This window comes from Pseudophryne corroboree, chromosome 9, assembly GCF_028390025.1.
Source record: "Pseudophryne corroboree isolate aPseCor3 chromosome 9, aPseCor3.hap2, whole genome shotgun sequence".
Lineage (NCBI taxonomy): Eukaryota > Metazoa > Chordata > Amphibia > Anura > Myobatrachidae > Pseudophryne > Pseudophryne corroboree.
This window is the reverse complement of record NC_086452.1, coordinates 455,566,061-455,583,348: the sequence shown is the minus strand read 5'-3', so window position 1 is coordinate 455,583,348 and position 17,288 is coordinate 455,566,061. Positions and strand designations below refer to the sequence as shown.

General features: G+C 49.6%; 1 protein-coding gene across 1 annotated transcript in view; it reads left to right on the top strand.

The window, feature by feature from the left end:
* The window catches only part of PLXND1 (plexin D1), a 199,299-nt gene that overhangs the window by 119,630 nt on the left and 62,381 nt on the right, over nt 1-17,288 (top strand). The window contains exons 11-19 of the mRNA XM_063941225.1: nt 2,853-2,946; nt 8,497-8,666; nt 9,239-9,390; nt 10,083-10,182; nt 10,416-10,555; nt 12,085-12,255; nt 13,538-13,628; nt 14,037-14,309; nt 14,988-15,134. Coding sequence (XP_063797295.1) covers nt 2,853-2,946; nt 8,497-8,666; nt 9,239-9,390; nt 10,083-10,182; nt 10,416-10,555; nt 12,085-12,255; nt 13,538-13,628; nt 14,037-14,309; nt 14,988-15,134 — 1,338 coding nt within the window. The remainder of the gene's footprint in view (nt 1-2,852; nt 2,947-8,496; nt 8,667-9,238; nt 9,391-10,082; nt 10,183-10,415; nt 10,556-12,084; nt 12,256-13,537; nt 13,629-14,036; nt 14,310-14,987; nt 15,135-17,288) is intronic.

Below are 17,288 nucleotides of genomic sequence, written 5' to 3'. Positions count from 1 at the left end.
GTACATCCACATCTCAGATCTGGTAACATCTAGGGTACATCCACATCTCAGACCTGTTAACATCTAGGGTACATCCACATCTCAGACCTGATAACATCTAGGGTACATCCACATCTCAGATCTGATAACATCTAGGGTACATCTACATCTCAGACCTGGTAATATCTGGGTACATCCCACATCTCAGATCTGGTAACATCTAGGGTACATCCACATCTCAGACCTGATAACATCTAGGGTACATCCACATCTCAGATCTGGTAACATCTAGGGTACATCCACATCTCAGACCTGATAACATCTAGGGTACATCCACATCTCAGATCTGGTAACATCTAGGGCACATCCACATCTCAGACCTGATAACATCTAGGGTACATCCACATCTCAGATCTGGTAACGTCTAGGGTACATCCACATCTCAGACCTGGTAATATCTGGGTACATCCACATCTCAGACCTGGCAATATCTGGGTACATCCACATCTCAGATCTGGTAACATCTAGGGTACATCCACATCTCAGACCTGTTAACATCTAGGGTACATCCACATCTCAGACCTGATAACATCTAGGGTACATCCACATCTCAGATCTGATAACATCTAGGGTACATCTACATCTCAGACCTGGTAATATCTGGGTACATCCCACATCTCAGATCTGGTAACATCTAGGGTACATCCACATCTCAGACCTGATAACATCTAGGGTACATCCACATCTCAGATCTGGTAACATCTAGGGTACATCCACATCTCAGACCTGATAACATCTAGGGTACATCCACATCTCAGATCTGGTAACATCTAGGGCACATCCACATCTCAGACCTGATAACATCTAGGGTACATCCACATCTCAGATCTGGTAACGTCTAGGGTACATCCACATCTCAGACCTGGTAATATCTGGGTACATCCACATCTCAGACCTGGCAATATCTGGGTACATCCACATCTCAGACCTGGTAACATCTAGGGTACATCCGTATCTCAGATCTGATAACATCTAGGGTACATCCACATCTCAGACCTGGTAATATCTGGGTATATCCACATCTCAGATCTGGTAACATCTAGGGTACATCCACATCTCAGATCTGATAACATCTAGGGTACATCCACATCTCAGACCTGGTAATATCTGGGTACATCCACATCTCAGATCTGGCAACATCTAGGGTACATCCACATCTCAGACCTGATACCATCTAGGGTACATCCACATCTCAGACCTGATAACATCTAGGGTACATCCACATCTCAGATCTGATAACATCTAGGGTACATCTACATCTCAGACCTGGTAATATCTGGGTACATCCACATCTCAGATCTGGTAACATCTAGGGTACATCCACATCTCAGACCTGATAACATCTAGGGTACATCCACATCTCAGATCTGGTAACATCTAGGGTACATCCACATCTCAGACCTGATAACATCTAGGGTACATCCACATCTCAGATCTGCTAACATCTAGGGCACATCCACATCTCAGACCTGATAACATCTAGGGTACAACCACATCTCAGACCTGGTAATATCTGGGTACATCCACATCTCAGATCTGGTAACATCTAGGGTACATCCACATCTCAGATCTGATAGCATCTAGGGTACATCCACATCTCAGATCTGATAACATCTAAGGTACATCCACATCTCAGACCTGGTAATATCTGGGTACATCTGTATCTCAGATCTGATAACATCTAGGGCACATCCACATCTCAGATCTGATAACATCTAGGGTACATCCATATCTCAGATCTGATAGCATCTAGGGTACATCCACATCTCAGATCTTGTAACATCTAGGGTACATCCACATCTCAGATCTGATACAGGTTGAGTATCCCTTATCCAAAATGCTTGGGACCAGAGGAATTTTGGATATGGGATTTTTCCGTATTTTGGAATAATTGCATACTATAATGAAATATTATGGTGATGGGACCTAAATCTAAGCACAGAATGCATTTATGTTTCATATACACCTTATACACACAGCCTGAAGGTAATTTTAGCCAATATTTTTTATAACTTTGTGCATTAAACAAAGTGTGTGTACATTCACACAATTCATTTATTTTTCATATACACCTTATACACACAGTCTGAAGGTCATTTAATACAATATTTTTAATTACTTTGAGTATTAAACAAAGTTTGTGTACACTGAGCCATCAGAAAACAAAGGTTATACTATCTCAGTCTCACTCAAAAAAGTCAGTATTTCGGAATATTCCGTATTTCGGAATATTTGGATATGGGATACTCAACCTGTAACATCTAGGGTACATCCACATCTCAGACCTGGTAATATCTGGGTACATCCGTATCTCAGATCTGATAACATCTAGGGTACATCCACATCTCAGACCTGATAACATCTAGGGCACATCCGTATCTCAGATCTGGTAACATCTAGGGTACATCCATATCTCAGGTCTGGTAACACCTAGAATCTCATCTTCATCTCACATTTGGTAGAGGGACATCTACGGCTCAGTAATGGTACAATGACAGCTTTGGGATGATATTACCTAGAGGTCCATCCACACATGAGTAACAGTAATATGGACAGATACTTTCACATCTCACTGATGGTAATATCTAGACGTGGATCTATGAAGGACAGGTAATATCTAGCAGCACAATCACCGCTTTAGACTGATATTACCAAGCGGTACATCCACACCTGAAGACAAGTACTACCTAGCAGTACATCCACATCTCAGAGCAGGTTATGTATGTATTTAGATGTTGCCAGTGCTATAGCATATAGTGAGAAGTACGCTGTATATATGGGAAACAGCGACTGATTCTTTCCTTGCCCGACAGCTGCACACGTCTGAGAGCAGACATACGTTTCCGGTGAATCTGCAGCTGATGAACCATTCAGGACAGTTTCTTGACAATCCATACATGATGGCCGGTGAGCTAATAGTATATACTGTGTGTCTACCATATACTGTATATCTGTGTATAATGCCAGTGGTTCCCATACTATAAGATATAGAATGTATAGACTAGATATGACAAGTGATAGGCACAAACAGATTGAGGGGCGGAAGAGCGGCCTGTGGCCAGTGTTTTTGGGACATGTTCCTTCCTCCATTGATGTTAATATACTGAATGTGTAGAGTCCAATAAATAATATATGTATAATATATAAATTGAGACTTCTGATGTCATTTCTGTTTAAGATGTATACTGTCAGGTAGAGTGCACCCCCTGCTGTAAGTCACAATAGATGGAGGAAATGTAATATATTTATATCTGCTGTGACCGCTGACTGCAGCTAATGGCGTCTTCACTTCCCAGACGGAATCCTACTTTTTGCCGCGCTAACCCCAGTGGCTGTACATGGCATATTTCACAGGCCTCCGCTTCTTACACTAAGTGATATATAATATATACATCGTGACAGCGCAGACTGATAGCCGGCTGCAGAATCTGACCCCGCTCCCCCCAAATCATAAAATATCCCTTTGAAGAAAGAGGCAGGAAGCTTTGTCTGTGTGGGAGGAAGAGTCTGGAAATTAATTTATTAAGCAGGTCCCCTCGCTTTCCAGGACAGCACTCAGACAGTGGGTGGCAGTGTGTCAATGAGCGGCGCTCAGACAGGGGTGGCAGTGTGTCAGTGAGCGGCACTCAGACAGGGGTGGCAGTGTGTCAGTGAGCGGCACTCAGACAGTGGGTGGCAGTGTGTCAGTGAGCGACACTCAGACAGTGGGTGGCAGTGTGTCAGTGAGCGGCACTTAGACAGGGGGTGGCAGTGTGTCAGTGAGCTGCACTCAGACAGTGGGTGGCAGTGTGTCAGTGAGCGTCATTCAGACAGGGGGTGTCAGTGTGTCAGTGAGCGTCATTCAGACAGGGGGTGGCAGTGTGTCAGTGAGCGTCATTCAGACAGGGGGTGGCAGTGTGTCAGTGAGCGGCACTCAGACAGTGGGTGGTAGTGTGTCAGTGAGCGGCACTCAGACAGGGGGTGTCAGTGTGTCAGTGAGCGGCACTCAGACAGGGGTGGCAGTGTGTCAGTGAGCGGCACTCAGACAGGGGGTGTCAGTGTGTCAGTGAGCGGCACTCAGACAGGGGTGGCAGTGTGTCAGTGATCAGCACTCAGACAGGGGGTGGCAGTGTGTCAGTGAGCAGCACTCAGACAGTGGGTGGCAGTGTGTCAGTGAGCGGCACTCAGACAGGGGGTGTCAGTGTGTCAGTGAGCGGCACTCAGACAGGGGGTGGCAGTGTGTCAGTGAGCAGCACTCAGACAGTGGGTGGCAGTGTGTCAGTGAGCGGCACTCAGACAGGGGGTGTCAGTGTGTCAGTGAGCGGCACTCAGACAGTGTGTGGCAGTGTGTCAGTGAGCGGCACTCAGACAGGGGGTGGCAGTGTGTCAGTGAGCGGCACTCAGACAGGGTGTGTCAGTGTGTCAGTGAGCGGCACTCAGACAGTGGGTGGCAGTGTGTCAATGAGCGGCGCTCAGACAGTGGGTGGCAGTGTGTCAGTGAGCGGCACTCAGACAGGGGTGGCAGTGTGTCAGTGAGCGGCACTCAGACAGGGGGTGTCAGTGTGTCAGTGAGCGGCACTCAGACAGTGGGTGTCAGTGTGTCAGTGAGCGGCACTCAGACAGGGGTGGCAGTGTGTCAGTGAGCGGCACTCAGACAGGGGGTGGCAGTGTGTCAGTGAGCGGCACTCAGACAGGGGTGGCAGTGTGTCAGTGAGCGGCACTCAGACAGGGGATGTCAGTGTGTCAGTGAGCGTCACTCAGACAGGGGATGTCAGTGTGTCAGTGAGCGTCACTCAGACAGGGGATGTCAGTGAGCGGCACTCAGACAGGGGGTGGCAGTGTGTCAGTGAGCGGCACTCAGACAGGGAGTGGCAGTGTGTCAGTGAGCGGCACTCAGACAGGGGATGTCAGTGTGTCAGTGAGCGGCGCTCAGACAGTGGGTGGCAGTGTGTCAGTGAGCGGCACTCAGACAGGGGATGTCAGTGTGTCAGTGAGCGTCACTCAGACAGGGGATGTCAGTGTGTCAGTGAGCGGCACTCAGACAGGGGTGGCAGTGTGTCAGTGAGCGGCACTCAGACAGGGAGTGGCAGTGTGTCAGTGAGCGGCACTCATACAGGGGATGTCAGTGTGTCAGTGAGCGGCACTTAGACAGGGGGTGGCAGTGTGTCAGTGAGCGGCACTCAGACAGGGGGTGGCAGTGTGTCAGTGAGCGGCACTCAGACAGGGGTGGCAGTGTGTCAGTGAGCGGCACTCAGACAGGGAGTGGCAGTGTGTCAGTGAGCGGCACTTAGGCAGGGGGTGTCAGTGTGTCAGTGAGCGGCACTCAGACAGGGGGTGGCAGTGTGTCAGTGAGCGGCACTCAGACAGGGGGTGGCAGTGTGTCAGTGAGCGGCACTCAGACAGGGGTGGCAGTGTGTCAGTGAGCGGCACTCAGACAGGGGGTGGCAGTGTGTCAGTGAGCGGCACTCAGACAGGGGGTGGCAGTGTGTCAGTGAGCGGCACTCAGACAGGGGTGGCAGTGTGTCAGTGAGCGGCACTCAGACAGGGGGTGGCAGTGTGTCAGTGAGCGTCACTCAGACAGGGGGTGGTGAGCTATGTGTCTGCTGCTGACATGGGAGGGAGGTAAATGCGGGCAGAGGGCACCAGGCTGGGAAATGTTAGATGCTGACAGAGGGCACCAGGCTTGGGTGCTGTTAGATGCTGGCAGAGGGCACCAGGCTGGGTGCTGTTAGATGCGGGCACCAGGGTGGGTAATGTATGATGCTGGCTGAGGGCACCAGGCCGGTGCTGTTCGATGCTGTCAGAGGGCACCAGGTTGGGTGTTGTTAGATGCGGGCAGAGGGCACCAGGCTGGGTGCTGATAGATGCTGGCAGAGAGCTCCAGGCCGGTACTATTATATGCTGGCAGAGGGCACCAAGCCATGTAATGTATGATGCTGGCAGAGGGGACCAGGCCGGGTAATGTATGATGCTGTCAGAGGGCACCAGGCTGGGTAATGTTAGATGCTGGCAGAGGGCACCAGGCCGATACTGTTTGATGCTGGCAGAGGGCACCAGGCTGGGTGCTGTTAGATGCTGGCAGAGGGCACCAAGTCGTTGCTGTTAGATGCTGGCAGAGGGCACCAGGCTGGGTGCTGTTAGATGCTGGCAGAGGGCACCAGGTCGTTGCTGTTAGATGCTGGCAGAGGGCACCAGGCTGGGTGCTGTTAGATGCGTGCAGAGGGCACCAGGCCGGTGCTGTTATATGCTGGCAGAGGGCACCAGGCTGGGTAATGTATGATGCTGGCAGATGGCACCAGGCCGGGTAATATATGATGCTGGCAGATGGCAGCAGGCTGGGTAATGTTAGACGCTGGCAGAGGGCATCAGGCCAATGCTGTTTGATGCTGGCAGAGGGCACCAGGTTGGGTGCTGTTAGATGCTGGCAGAGGGCACCAGGCCGGGTAATGTATGATGCTGGCAGATGGCACCAGGCCGGGTAATATATGATGCTGGCAGATGGCAGCAGGCTGGGTAATGTTAGACGCTGGCAGAGGGCATCAGGCCGATGCTGTTTGATGCTGGCAGAGGGCACCAGGTTGGGTGCTGTTAGATGCTGGCAGAGGGCACCAGGCCGGGCAATGTATGATGTGGGCAGAGGGCACCAGGCCGGGTAATGTATGATGTGGGCAGAGGGCACCAGGTCGGGTGCTGTTAGATGCTGGCAGAGGGCACCAAGTCGTTGCTGTTAGATGCTGGCAGAGGGCACCAGGCTGGGTGCTGTTAGATGCTGGCAGAGGGCACCAGGTCGTTGCTGTTAGATGCTGGCAGAGGGCACCAGGCTGGGTGCTGTTAGATGCGTGCAGAGGGCACCAGGCCGGTGCTGTTATATGCTGGCAGAGGGCACCAGGCTGGGTAATGTATGATGCTGGCAGATGGCACCAGGCCGGGTAATATATGATGCTGGCAGATGGCAGCAGGCTGGGTAATGTTAGACGCTGGCAGAGGGCATCAGGCCGATGCTGTTTGATGCTGGCAGAGGGCACCAGGTTGGGTGCTGTTAGATGCTGGCAGAGGGCACCAGGCCGGGTAATGTATGATGCTGGCAGATGGCACCAGGCCGGGTAATATATGATGCTGGCAGATGGCAGCAGGCTGGGTAATGTTAGATGCTGGCAGAGGGCATCAGGCCGATGCTGTTTGATGCTGGCAGAGGGCACCAGGTTGGGTGCTGTTAGATGCTGGCAGAGGGCACCAGGCCGGGTAATGTATGATGTGGGCAGAGGGCACCAGGCCGGGTAATGTATGATGTGGGCAGAGGGCACCAGGTCGGGTGCTGTTAGATGCGGGCAGAGGGCACCAGGCCGGTTGCTGTTAGATACTGGCAGAGGGCACCAGGCCGGGTAATGTATGATGTGGGCAGAGGGCACCAGGTCGGGTGCTGTTAGATGCGGGCAGAGGGCTCCAGGCCGGGTAATGTATGATGCAGGGAAAGTGGGGAAAGGTAGCATGACAAGATTTTTCTCTTATAATCCGCCTTTAAATTGTGTTTATTTTGCCTTAGTAACCTACAGCTGTATTTTGAAGATTTGGCACAACCTCCTTCCCAATATGAGCTGGATTCAGAATGTTTTAATTGAAACCATCATCTGTCTCCTCCCCACAGCCGTCTCTCTATGCAAATCCTCCCCTGCATTGTTCTCCTGACTGCAGTACAGGGAAAGACTTTATTCCATCCCATATAATACAGCTAGGGTAACGGTAGCAGCGCTAGGAATTACAGCGCACCACATCACCTACACAATGGAGGCAGCCAGGGCTGGAACAGACCAATCACCAAGCCCCACAACCAAAATTGCGCAAGTTCCCGGCGATGCCACTGTAGCCTCCAAAGTGTCACCAAAGAGCAGAACAGTTGTCTCCCTGAGCACGTAGGGGCCAGGGGCCACAGCTGGGAAACGGGCCACCTCAGGGGAGGTGCTTTGCCCTGGGCCTTGCGTATTGGTTCAGGCTACGTAGCATTCTGCTATGGTCCCATTGGTCCATGCTTCCAAGTTTGCCCACGGATCCTTTCTGCAGAAGCTACCGGGTTCAGCATTTATAGTTATCCTGTGGGGCACAGGTTGACGGTGGTACATGGGTATTTAATACTGTCTTAAAACCTGATTTGAAATAAGTGCAATGTTTACAACGGTAAATACAGTTTCATGAAGCCAAGTTACAGGGCAGTTCATTCATTCATTCATTCATTCATTCATTCATTCATTCATTCATTCATTCATTCATTCAGGGTGGGTCAGATTGTTACAGGATAATGGCTATATCTTCTGATTGACATTATCAGACCTCTGTGGATAGGTGGAATTGTGCCATGTAGCACCTCAGATTGTTTATTCCTGCAGACTATTTCTGCCTGACCCTCCATGCTACCGCCGAGTTACTGTATCCTGTAGTTGCGTAAGATGGGCCTGTAAGTATATGCTTATTTCTTCCTTCCAGTTGAAGTATATAACTGCGCAGCGGAAACCAATGACTGCTCTCGCTGCATCGGGCGGACATATTTAAAACACTACTGCACGTGGTCTGACAGCAGCGCCTCCTGCAGGCAGGGCAGTGAATCCGCCAGTGGATCTTCTAAGAACAGCTGCCCACCCCCAGAGATCAGGAAGGTAATACCTGTATGGGGGGATGATTGGGGATGGGGGGGGGGGGGGGGGGGGGGGGATTTAGATGTTGTAGTTGTATTTTATAGATCTTTATGTACTTTGTCATTTTGGTAATAACGATTGAGATAACCGCTCCAGAGGAGATGGTTACTGGATGTTTCTACGTCTGTTCTCTTACCACGTGCCATCTCATAAATGAAACTATAAATGTCACATGATCTATTGCCCTTGGTTACTCCCTGTGGCCCAGAGCAAAGGCAGAACAGTGCATTGCTGGGTACTACAGCCAAATTTTGGCAGGGGTCTGGCAGTACCTCTTTGTTTTCCTATGCCCTCCCCCCTCAAAAGAACGGAGCAGAGTCCTCTCCTGATCCTGTGTGAGGCTGGGGGTTGCTGTCCCACTGCTTTGAGAGCAGAGAGTTGATTTCTGGGCTTAGGAGGTTTGGGTAACCCAACATTGCCGGGCCCCCTCACCTCCAGGCCCCATAGCCGCTGGTGTTGCCTCTGGACCTGCGTATGAGCTTTGTGTCCCTGTGTATTTATTAGTGCTGCTTCTTCCTTCTTTTCCCCCAAAGATTGAGCCGGTGAATGGGCCCCTATTTGGTGGCACGTTACTCACAATACAAGGACGCAACTTAGGAAGCCGATACGAAGACGTTGTCAACAAGGTCAAAATTGGAAACATCTCATGTGTCCCAGTCATGGAGGAATATCTGGTGTCTGATAAGTGAGTGTTACGTGCGATTCACCACTTGCTTCTGTCTTCTCCTACAGTTCTCTTCCGTCTTCTTCTTTTCTTTTTGTCTTCTTGGCTTTTCTTGTAAAACACAAACGCACACACGTACATCTTTGCAGAAGTGTGCACTGTATCTATGTTCTTATACCAGATACTGGTATATGACACCAGGGATCCGGTCTTTAGATCGACACCGCTTAGGTCGACCACTATTGGTCAACAAGCATTAGGTTGACATGGTCTATAGGTCGACGTGGGTTTTTCACTTTTTTTAACCTTTTCATACTTGACGATCCATGTGGACTACAATAGGGAATAGTAACCTGTGCCGAGTGCGCAGCTGTAGCGGAGGGGACACGGTGCACTAATTGTGGTTCCTGGACACTTTACAAAGAAAACGACACCCACATTTTTTTTTTACCGACCTTTTTCCATGACGTGTTCGTGTCGACCTAATGATTGTGTCAACCTATTTCAGGTGTCAACCTAGTCACTGTTGACCAGTAGTCGTCGACTTACTTACTGTTGACCCTATGATCCACACCCGTGGCACCAAACACTTGTCCGTGTACTGGACATTTAATGTAAGATGCCCTTTTATTATAAATGAAAGTAATTCCAACGGATGTCAACTATGAAGAGTTTATAATAATTTATAAGTTGATTGTTGTGTTTATTTCCAGGATTGTGTGTATGACGGGAGCGGCCCCTATGGAGGTCAGTGACTGGGTGACAGTGGACGTGAATGGAGGCGGTCGCTCCAAGGAGAAATATACCTATATGGTGAGCATACGTTACCGTGTTACGGCAGGGCGTTATGCAGATACGATGAGATACAGTAACTCACACAGTACACATGACAGTCACACTATAGCGGCATTACATGAACGCAGATTGCTGCGTAGGGACAGTGATGGGGCGTCATATACAGTTTTCATTTTACAGAATAATTGGAAAAGTTTATCACAGTTTCTTCCCGGACACGGTTTTACCTCTTCTATCCCCGTTATATGCAGGAGCCGGAAGTGCTTTCGTTGTTTCCCAGTCTGGGCCCGCGAGCTGGAGGGACAAAGCTCACCATCTCTGGGAGAAATCTGGACATCGGTGGAGACGCTCGTGTCTTCTTCAGTTACATCCTGGAGTGCCGAGACCTCATGTGAGCTGCCGACGAGCTGCGTGCACCTATCTGACGTTGCAGCGATCTCTCGACTCCCAGTCTTGGATAGGGATAAATTGGAGAGAGTTAAAGTACCAGCCAATCAGCTTCAAACTCCCACATTACAGATTATGGGGGTCATTCCGAGTTGATCGTAGCTGTGCTAAATTTAGTACAGCTACGATCAGGCAGTCAGACATGCGGGGGGACGCCCAGCACAGGGCTAATCCGCCCCGCATGTCAGTGCCGCCTCCCCCCCGCAGAAGTGCAAAGACATCGCACAGTGGCGATACCTTTGCACTTCAAGAGTATCTCCCGGCCAGCGCAGCTTTAGCGTGCTGGCCGGGAGCTACTCGTTGCTCCCCGGCCCGCAGCGGCTGCGTGTGACGTCACACAGCCGCCGCGGCCCACGCCCCCCCCCTCCAACAGTCCGGCTACGCCTGCGTTGGTTGGACCACGCCCCCTAAACGGCGGCTTAACGCAGCCGTCCAGCCCCCTCCCGCCCTGCGACCACCTCTGCCTCAGAGGCGATCGCTAGGCAAAGACGGCTGGCATGCGCGGTTTCCGACCCGATCGCTGCGCTGCGAGAGACTGCAGCGAGCGATCGGGTCGGAATGACCCCCAATGGGTGGAATGTACTAAGGGCAGAAAAGTACTCAAAACTCTGAAAATCCCATTATGTGGCGTTACCCAATAGAAGCTATGAGCTTCTTTTTGCATTTTTCCTGAGATGGATCCAGCTGGATCCCTTCCAGCACCCCTGCGGCAGCTGCGTCACTCTGCGCTTGCGCAGAAGGGTTCCCAGGTCCTAAACCCGGAAGTCCTTCTATCGCAAAGGACAGCTTATCAGGAGAGCGTGATTTTAATCGCATTTTTTGGTACATACCGGTGTTATTTACACTGATGTGTACCCGATAAGTGGCGGGATGTATCGCGTCATGGACGTGATGCGTAGAACATCCCACAGTGTTTTTGAAAAATTAGAGCTAGGAGCTGATTGGTTGGTACTTTATCTCACTACAACTAAAATATGAAGTTTGGTGCTATCTCTCCAAGACTTAGGGGGACATTTACTAAGCAGTGATAAGAGCGGAGAAGTGAGCCATTGGAGAAGTTGCCCCATCAATCAATCAGCAGCTCTGTATCATTTTTATAGTATGCAAATTATAGATTTTACTTCAGTGCTGATTGGTTGCCATGGACAACTTCTCCACTGGCTCAGATCTCCGCTCTTATCACTGCTTAGTAAATGTCCCCCATAGTACATAGACCCCTTGTATTTGAAAAATGACAGGAGCTGATTGGTGGGTACTTTCCCTTTCTCTACTTTATAACTCCCCCAGGAATAGTACATCTCCTCCTGGAGAGAGATAAAGTGGAGAAGATCCCCCAAAGCATCAGCTGATAACTGTGATTTATCTAGCACAGTCTTAGAAATGACAGAAGCTGGTGGTTGCTCTGGGCAACAACTCCATCTCCCGCCTCTAGCATCCCTTGGTTTTAACTCTCGTTTTATTCTATTTCCCCAGACGCACAGAGAGCAGTATCCGGTGCACGGTACCAGCTATCGGAGCCCATCTCATTATCGCCCCGGTCTGTGTCACGTTTGAAGGGAATTCCTGCCTGAATGGCAGCCTCACCTTCCAGTACAGGGAGAACCCAGTGATCGCAAGCATTGAGCCTAAGAGGAGCCACGCGAGGTGAGGGAGGTCTGGCGTTCAGCGGGCGACTGCGTACTCTCTGTGCCGCGTCTTGTCAGCTCTGTAATGTCGCGGCTGAGATATTGCCCTTATAGCGGGTCTCAGTGTTGTATATAAAGGTAGCAGGGCCTTGTGCGTAAGGAAGGTTGTAGTGCAGTTCTAGTTCTCATCATGGGGGGATGTATCAAGGAGTGAAAAGAACGGAGAAGTAGAGCAATGTAGAAGTAGTCCAATCAGCTTCTACCTATCATTTTCTATCATGTACTTGATAATGCTACCTCTTTGCTGATTGGTTGCCATGGGCAACTTCTCTACTGGTCCACATTTTGGGGCAGATGTATTAACCTGGAGAAGGCATAAGGAAGTGATAAACCAGTGATAAGTGCAAGGTGATAAACGCACCAGCCAATCAGCTCCAATATGTAAATTAACAGGATCTGATTGGCTGGTGCGTTATCACCTTGCACATATCACTGGTTTATCACTTCCTTATGCCGTCTCCAGGCTTAATGCCATCTATGTTCTTTATGTAGTCTTTTCTAATGGAGTCATATAGGGGGTCATTCCGAGTTGATCGTAGCTGTGCTAAATTTAGCACAGCTACGATCATTCACACTGACATGCGGAGGGACGCCCAGCACAGGGCTAGTCCACACTACATGTCAGTAACGCCCCCCCCCCCCCCCCCCCCCGCAGAAGTGCAAAGGCATCGCACAGCGGCGATGCCTTTGCACTTAAAGAGTAGCTCCCTGCCTGCGCAGCTTTAGCGTGCTGGCCGGGAGCTACTCGTCGATCCCCGGCCCACAGCGGCGGTGTGTGACGTCACGCAGCCGCTGCGGACCGCTCCCACAAAACGGCGGCCACCGCCTCCCGCCCAGCGATCGCCTCTGCCTGTCAATCAGGCAAAGGCGATCGCAGCCCTGCTACGGCCTTTGGCCGTCTGGCATGCGCCGGTGCACTACGGCGCCGGCACATGCACAGTAGGGATCCGTTCGCTCGGCTGCGACAAAAAGCAGCGAGCGAACGGGTCAGAATGACCCCCATAGTTTGGTTGTAGTGGACACCGTGGCATCATTACAGAGGTACTTCATTCTTGCCTCCCATCTGTCCTAGTTTTGATGAGACAGTCCCGCGGGACTCATAGTGGAGTTTACGCTGGGCATTTTTGGGTGGAAAGCGGGCATGCTCAGTTTGGGGGGGTGGTTATTTTGCCTTGATAAATGTGCGGAGGTGTGTTCATTCAATATTGGCATGTACACAAAATCTTTTGTGTTGTCCGTAGTGGCGGCCGGATCATCACCCTGATCGGAGAAAGATTTGACCTGGTGCAGGACATAAAAATGAAGATAAAAGATCATAAGGGAGAACAGGTGGTAAGCGTCATAGAGCAATAAAATAATATAGACGAGCACTGGACTTCATGTGAATTCATCGTTCATTCTGACAGCTGAGAACCGAACATTCTTAGGCCGGGTGCACACCTGAGCGACGGTCAAATTCCCTTCGGCCCAGACCAGCGGGGATGTGCCATGCACATATGAAGGATGGAACGACCTATTGTTCCGTCCTTCATTTGCACTACAGGTCAGGTCGCCAGCGATGTCTTCCTGCAGCAGGGGCCACACTCACTGCAATATAGACGATTTGCCATGCCGACGCTGCAAATCTTGCCGCCATCGCTGTAGTGTGTACCCGTCCTTAGTAACGTTTGATGCTGAATTAATTAAAAAGTGAACGGAAATCTTTTGGAAACTTGACGGCCTCTTATACCTTTCTCCTAGAACTGCACGGTCCACAGCGACGTAATGATCACCTGCCCCTCTCCAAGTGCCCCAAATGCCACCCTGGAGAAAAAAAACTTCAGCTTGGACTTCTCCATCAATGGGCTTTCTCTTTCCGATGACCATAAGGATCTTGGCAATGACACGGATGAAGAGGAGTCTGCAAACAGCTGGTTCAGCCTGGAGTACCAACCCGACCCCTTGTTCTTCACAGCCAATAAGGAAAAGCTGATCAAGCACCACGTTGGGGAACCGTTGACCCTGGTTATCCATGTAAGGAATCAATGGTCACCAGAGATTAATATAAGACCCTTAGTATCACTAAACCGGTAACTGTAGCCTGATCTGATACCATTGTTTGTTAGACTAATATTGAGTGATTACATTTTCATTGCTATATAAATGGTAAATGAACATAAGACATGTAGTGGGGTTAACTATTAAGGTGGTGGGGTTCACAGATAAATGAGATGGACAGTACAGTGTGGGGGATGGAGCTAGAGGTATGAGGATGTTGGGATATGCCAATTTGCCCAATTTTCTTGAGTTTACCAACATATTATGTCAATGAAGAATTCACTATATCAGGACCCTTATCTTACAATTTCTGAATACATCATATTCTTATCATTTCATCTTGGATTGGTTTTTGGAAGTACTGATTTTGCGGTCAACAAGATTCGGGAACTATTTGCACAAATGTTTATTAATGTCTTGGGGGGTAAAATACAAGAGTTAGACCCAAAGGATGAGTCGTGAACCCAACGTTGTTAGTACTTGATACCAGAGAGGTAGTGTTTTTGGAACGTGTCCATAAGATGTGGAGGGAAGTGCCTCTAAGCCCACAATATCGCCAGCAGCGGGGATCCGCCAAATTAAACATGGCTGGTGTTTAATACCACCTGTAATACGCCTTCTAGTCCTTAACCAGGTCTTGTTTGTGTCTTACAGAAAGAACATGATGATCTTGGCCTGAAGGCTGATGAGTACCAGGTGAAGGTTGGACGGACCCCCTGCGAGCTGATCGTCTTCAATGATAAAGTCATTCACTGCAGCATTAACGAGTCTCTCAGCTCAGAACGCTATCAGCCTGTCACGGTGAGCAGTGGCTGGAGCTGGACCTTTCATCTAGGTTCCACCATGTCCTGCATCTTATTGTCACCATGAGCTACTACTACTACTGTCATAGCATCGGCTAGGTAATCAGTTGGCTTTATGTCTATCATCATGACCTGAAATCTCAGAGTTGTGATGAACTATGTAACGTAACAGACTACGTGGTTTGTTTACTAAGCGTTCAGCTCTAAACGCAATGTCGATGTATGCTGTAAAGCAATTTTTTGGCCACGCAGTTCCAGGTGTTACTTAGAAGGTCAATGATCAACCGATGTGTGACCACATCTCTATAATAATGACCTTAGACATCCGCAGACCTGTACCCTATGGTCACAGCCTTTCAATTACGGTCAAAATTTCTTTTGATGTAATGTAGGCGGCCAAATCCTCATGGCCATGCTACTTATCAGGACATAGAATTTCCATTATCAGGTCGCCCAGATCTCCTTCTCTAGGATTATGAAGGGAGAGATGTATCAAACTTCTGGAGACGTTGGCCAGCGTAGCCAATCATCTTTTAGCTATCATTTATCCAGTGCATCCTGTAAAATAATAGCTTGGTTGCTATTGGTCAATGTACTATAACTGACCATATCTCTGCAAATATGACCTTAGACAGCAGTATCTTCTCCATCATGACCATAACCCCCAGTGGAACCGATAGACCAGGGGTGGTGGGGACGATAGATTTGATTTGCAGAATCATTGGATGTTGAAATGAGCAGCCCAGAGGAGGAATGTGAAGCCTACAGGGATAGACTGTAGCTAATTGCCAGCGCAGACTGCCGGGCCTATAAATCCAATCAGTTTTTGTGTTCCCGCTGTCGGCGCATTAGACTTGTAATAACCGGACTGATAAGTAACGTTCTCTGTCTTGGGATGACCCAGAGCGGCATGACAGATAGCTAACAATATACGCTGGTCACATGCTCCCGTCAGTGACCTTAGGGACAGCACAGAGAGGAAGAGAGTGATGAAAAAAATCCTTGTTCTCTATTCTTGGCTCAGTTCTATTAGCAGCCAGATTGAATGATTGAATCGTTTTACTGTAAGAGAGGCGAGTAGCTGAAATCCCCCCTCCTGTGCTGCATGGAGGGGATAGAGTCGGGAGGGGGGGGGGGAGCGTTCCGGTGGATTGTTTCGTTTTTGATGGCGATGACCTTAATGCCTTAATGTTCTTTACTAATTTATTATGAAAATGTTTAATTTCTGTTCCCCTTAGAGTGATGCTTACTAGATTACATGTCAGTTCCCCACAAAATAATATCCCTTTTGTTTTACTAATGGGTGGTCCGGCCCCCAGACCCTTTGTAGTTAGTATAAGGGCATAGCCGTAGAGCCAGCCCATCGGGTGCACTCTTCTGTGTCCACATAATGCAGACACCCGTATTTATGTTTTTTATTAATGCAAAATATGATTCCCCCTCCCCCATGCCATTTATTAGCATAGTGGCATCCCACCACCCTGGGTGGAGCAGTCCTGACCACATCTCAGCATCCGTGGTCCTCCAGTGCTCTGTTTTGGGCTGTTGCTTGCCGCCAGACTGGATGAGTAAGGGTTCTGTCATGCTGGAGTGGGGATAATATCTATGCGTGGAGTTTTCCTGTGAGCCATGGCCTTGTCCTGAGGATTATTTGCTAGCTGTTGTGATTGGTGTAGCAGGCATCCCCTGCCCCCCCCCCCCCTCCCCTCCTGTTCTCTCTCTACCCACAGCCCCTTTCTCTATGTCTTCCACCATTGTTTCTTCCCATCCCATTTACTCTTTATCTCTCTCTACCACCCTCCCCAGTTCTCTCTCTTTCTCCTCCTACCTCACATTTGTCGCCCCATTGTGTGTGTGTGTGTGTGTGTGTGTGTGTGTGTGTGTGTGTGTGTATGTGTGTGTGTGTCTTTCTCTTCATCCCTTCTCTCTCTTTCTCCTCCTACCTCACAATCATACCACCTTCATTCTCTCTTCCCCTCCCCTGTACACTCTCTCTCTCTCTTTTTCTCCCTCTCTCATTTCTACCTCACATCCATCCCCATTGTCTCTCTCTGTCTCTCTTCATCCGTTCTCTCTGTTGCCCCTTCTCTCTCATACCACCTTCATTCTCCGCCTTCCCATTCTCTCTCCCCCTCCCCTGTACTCTCTCTCT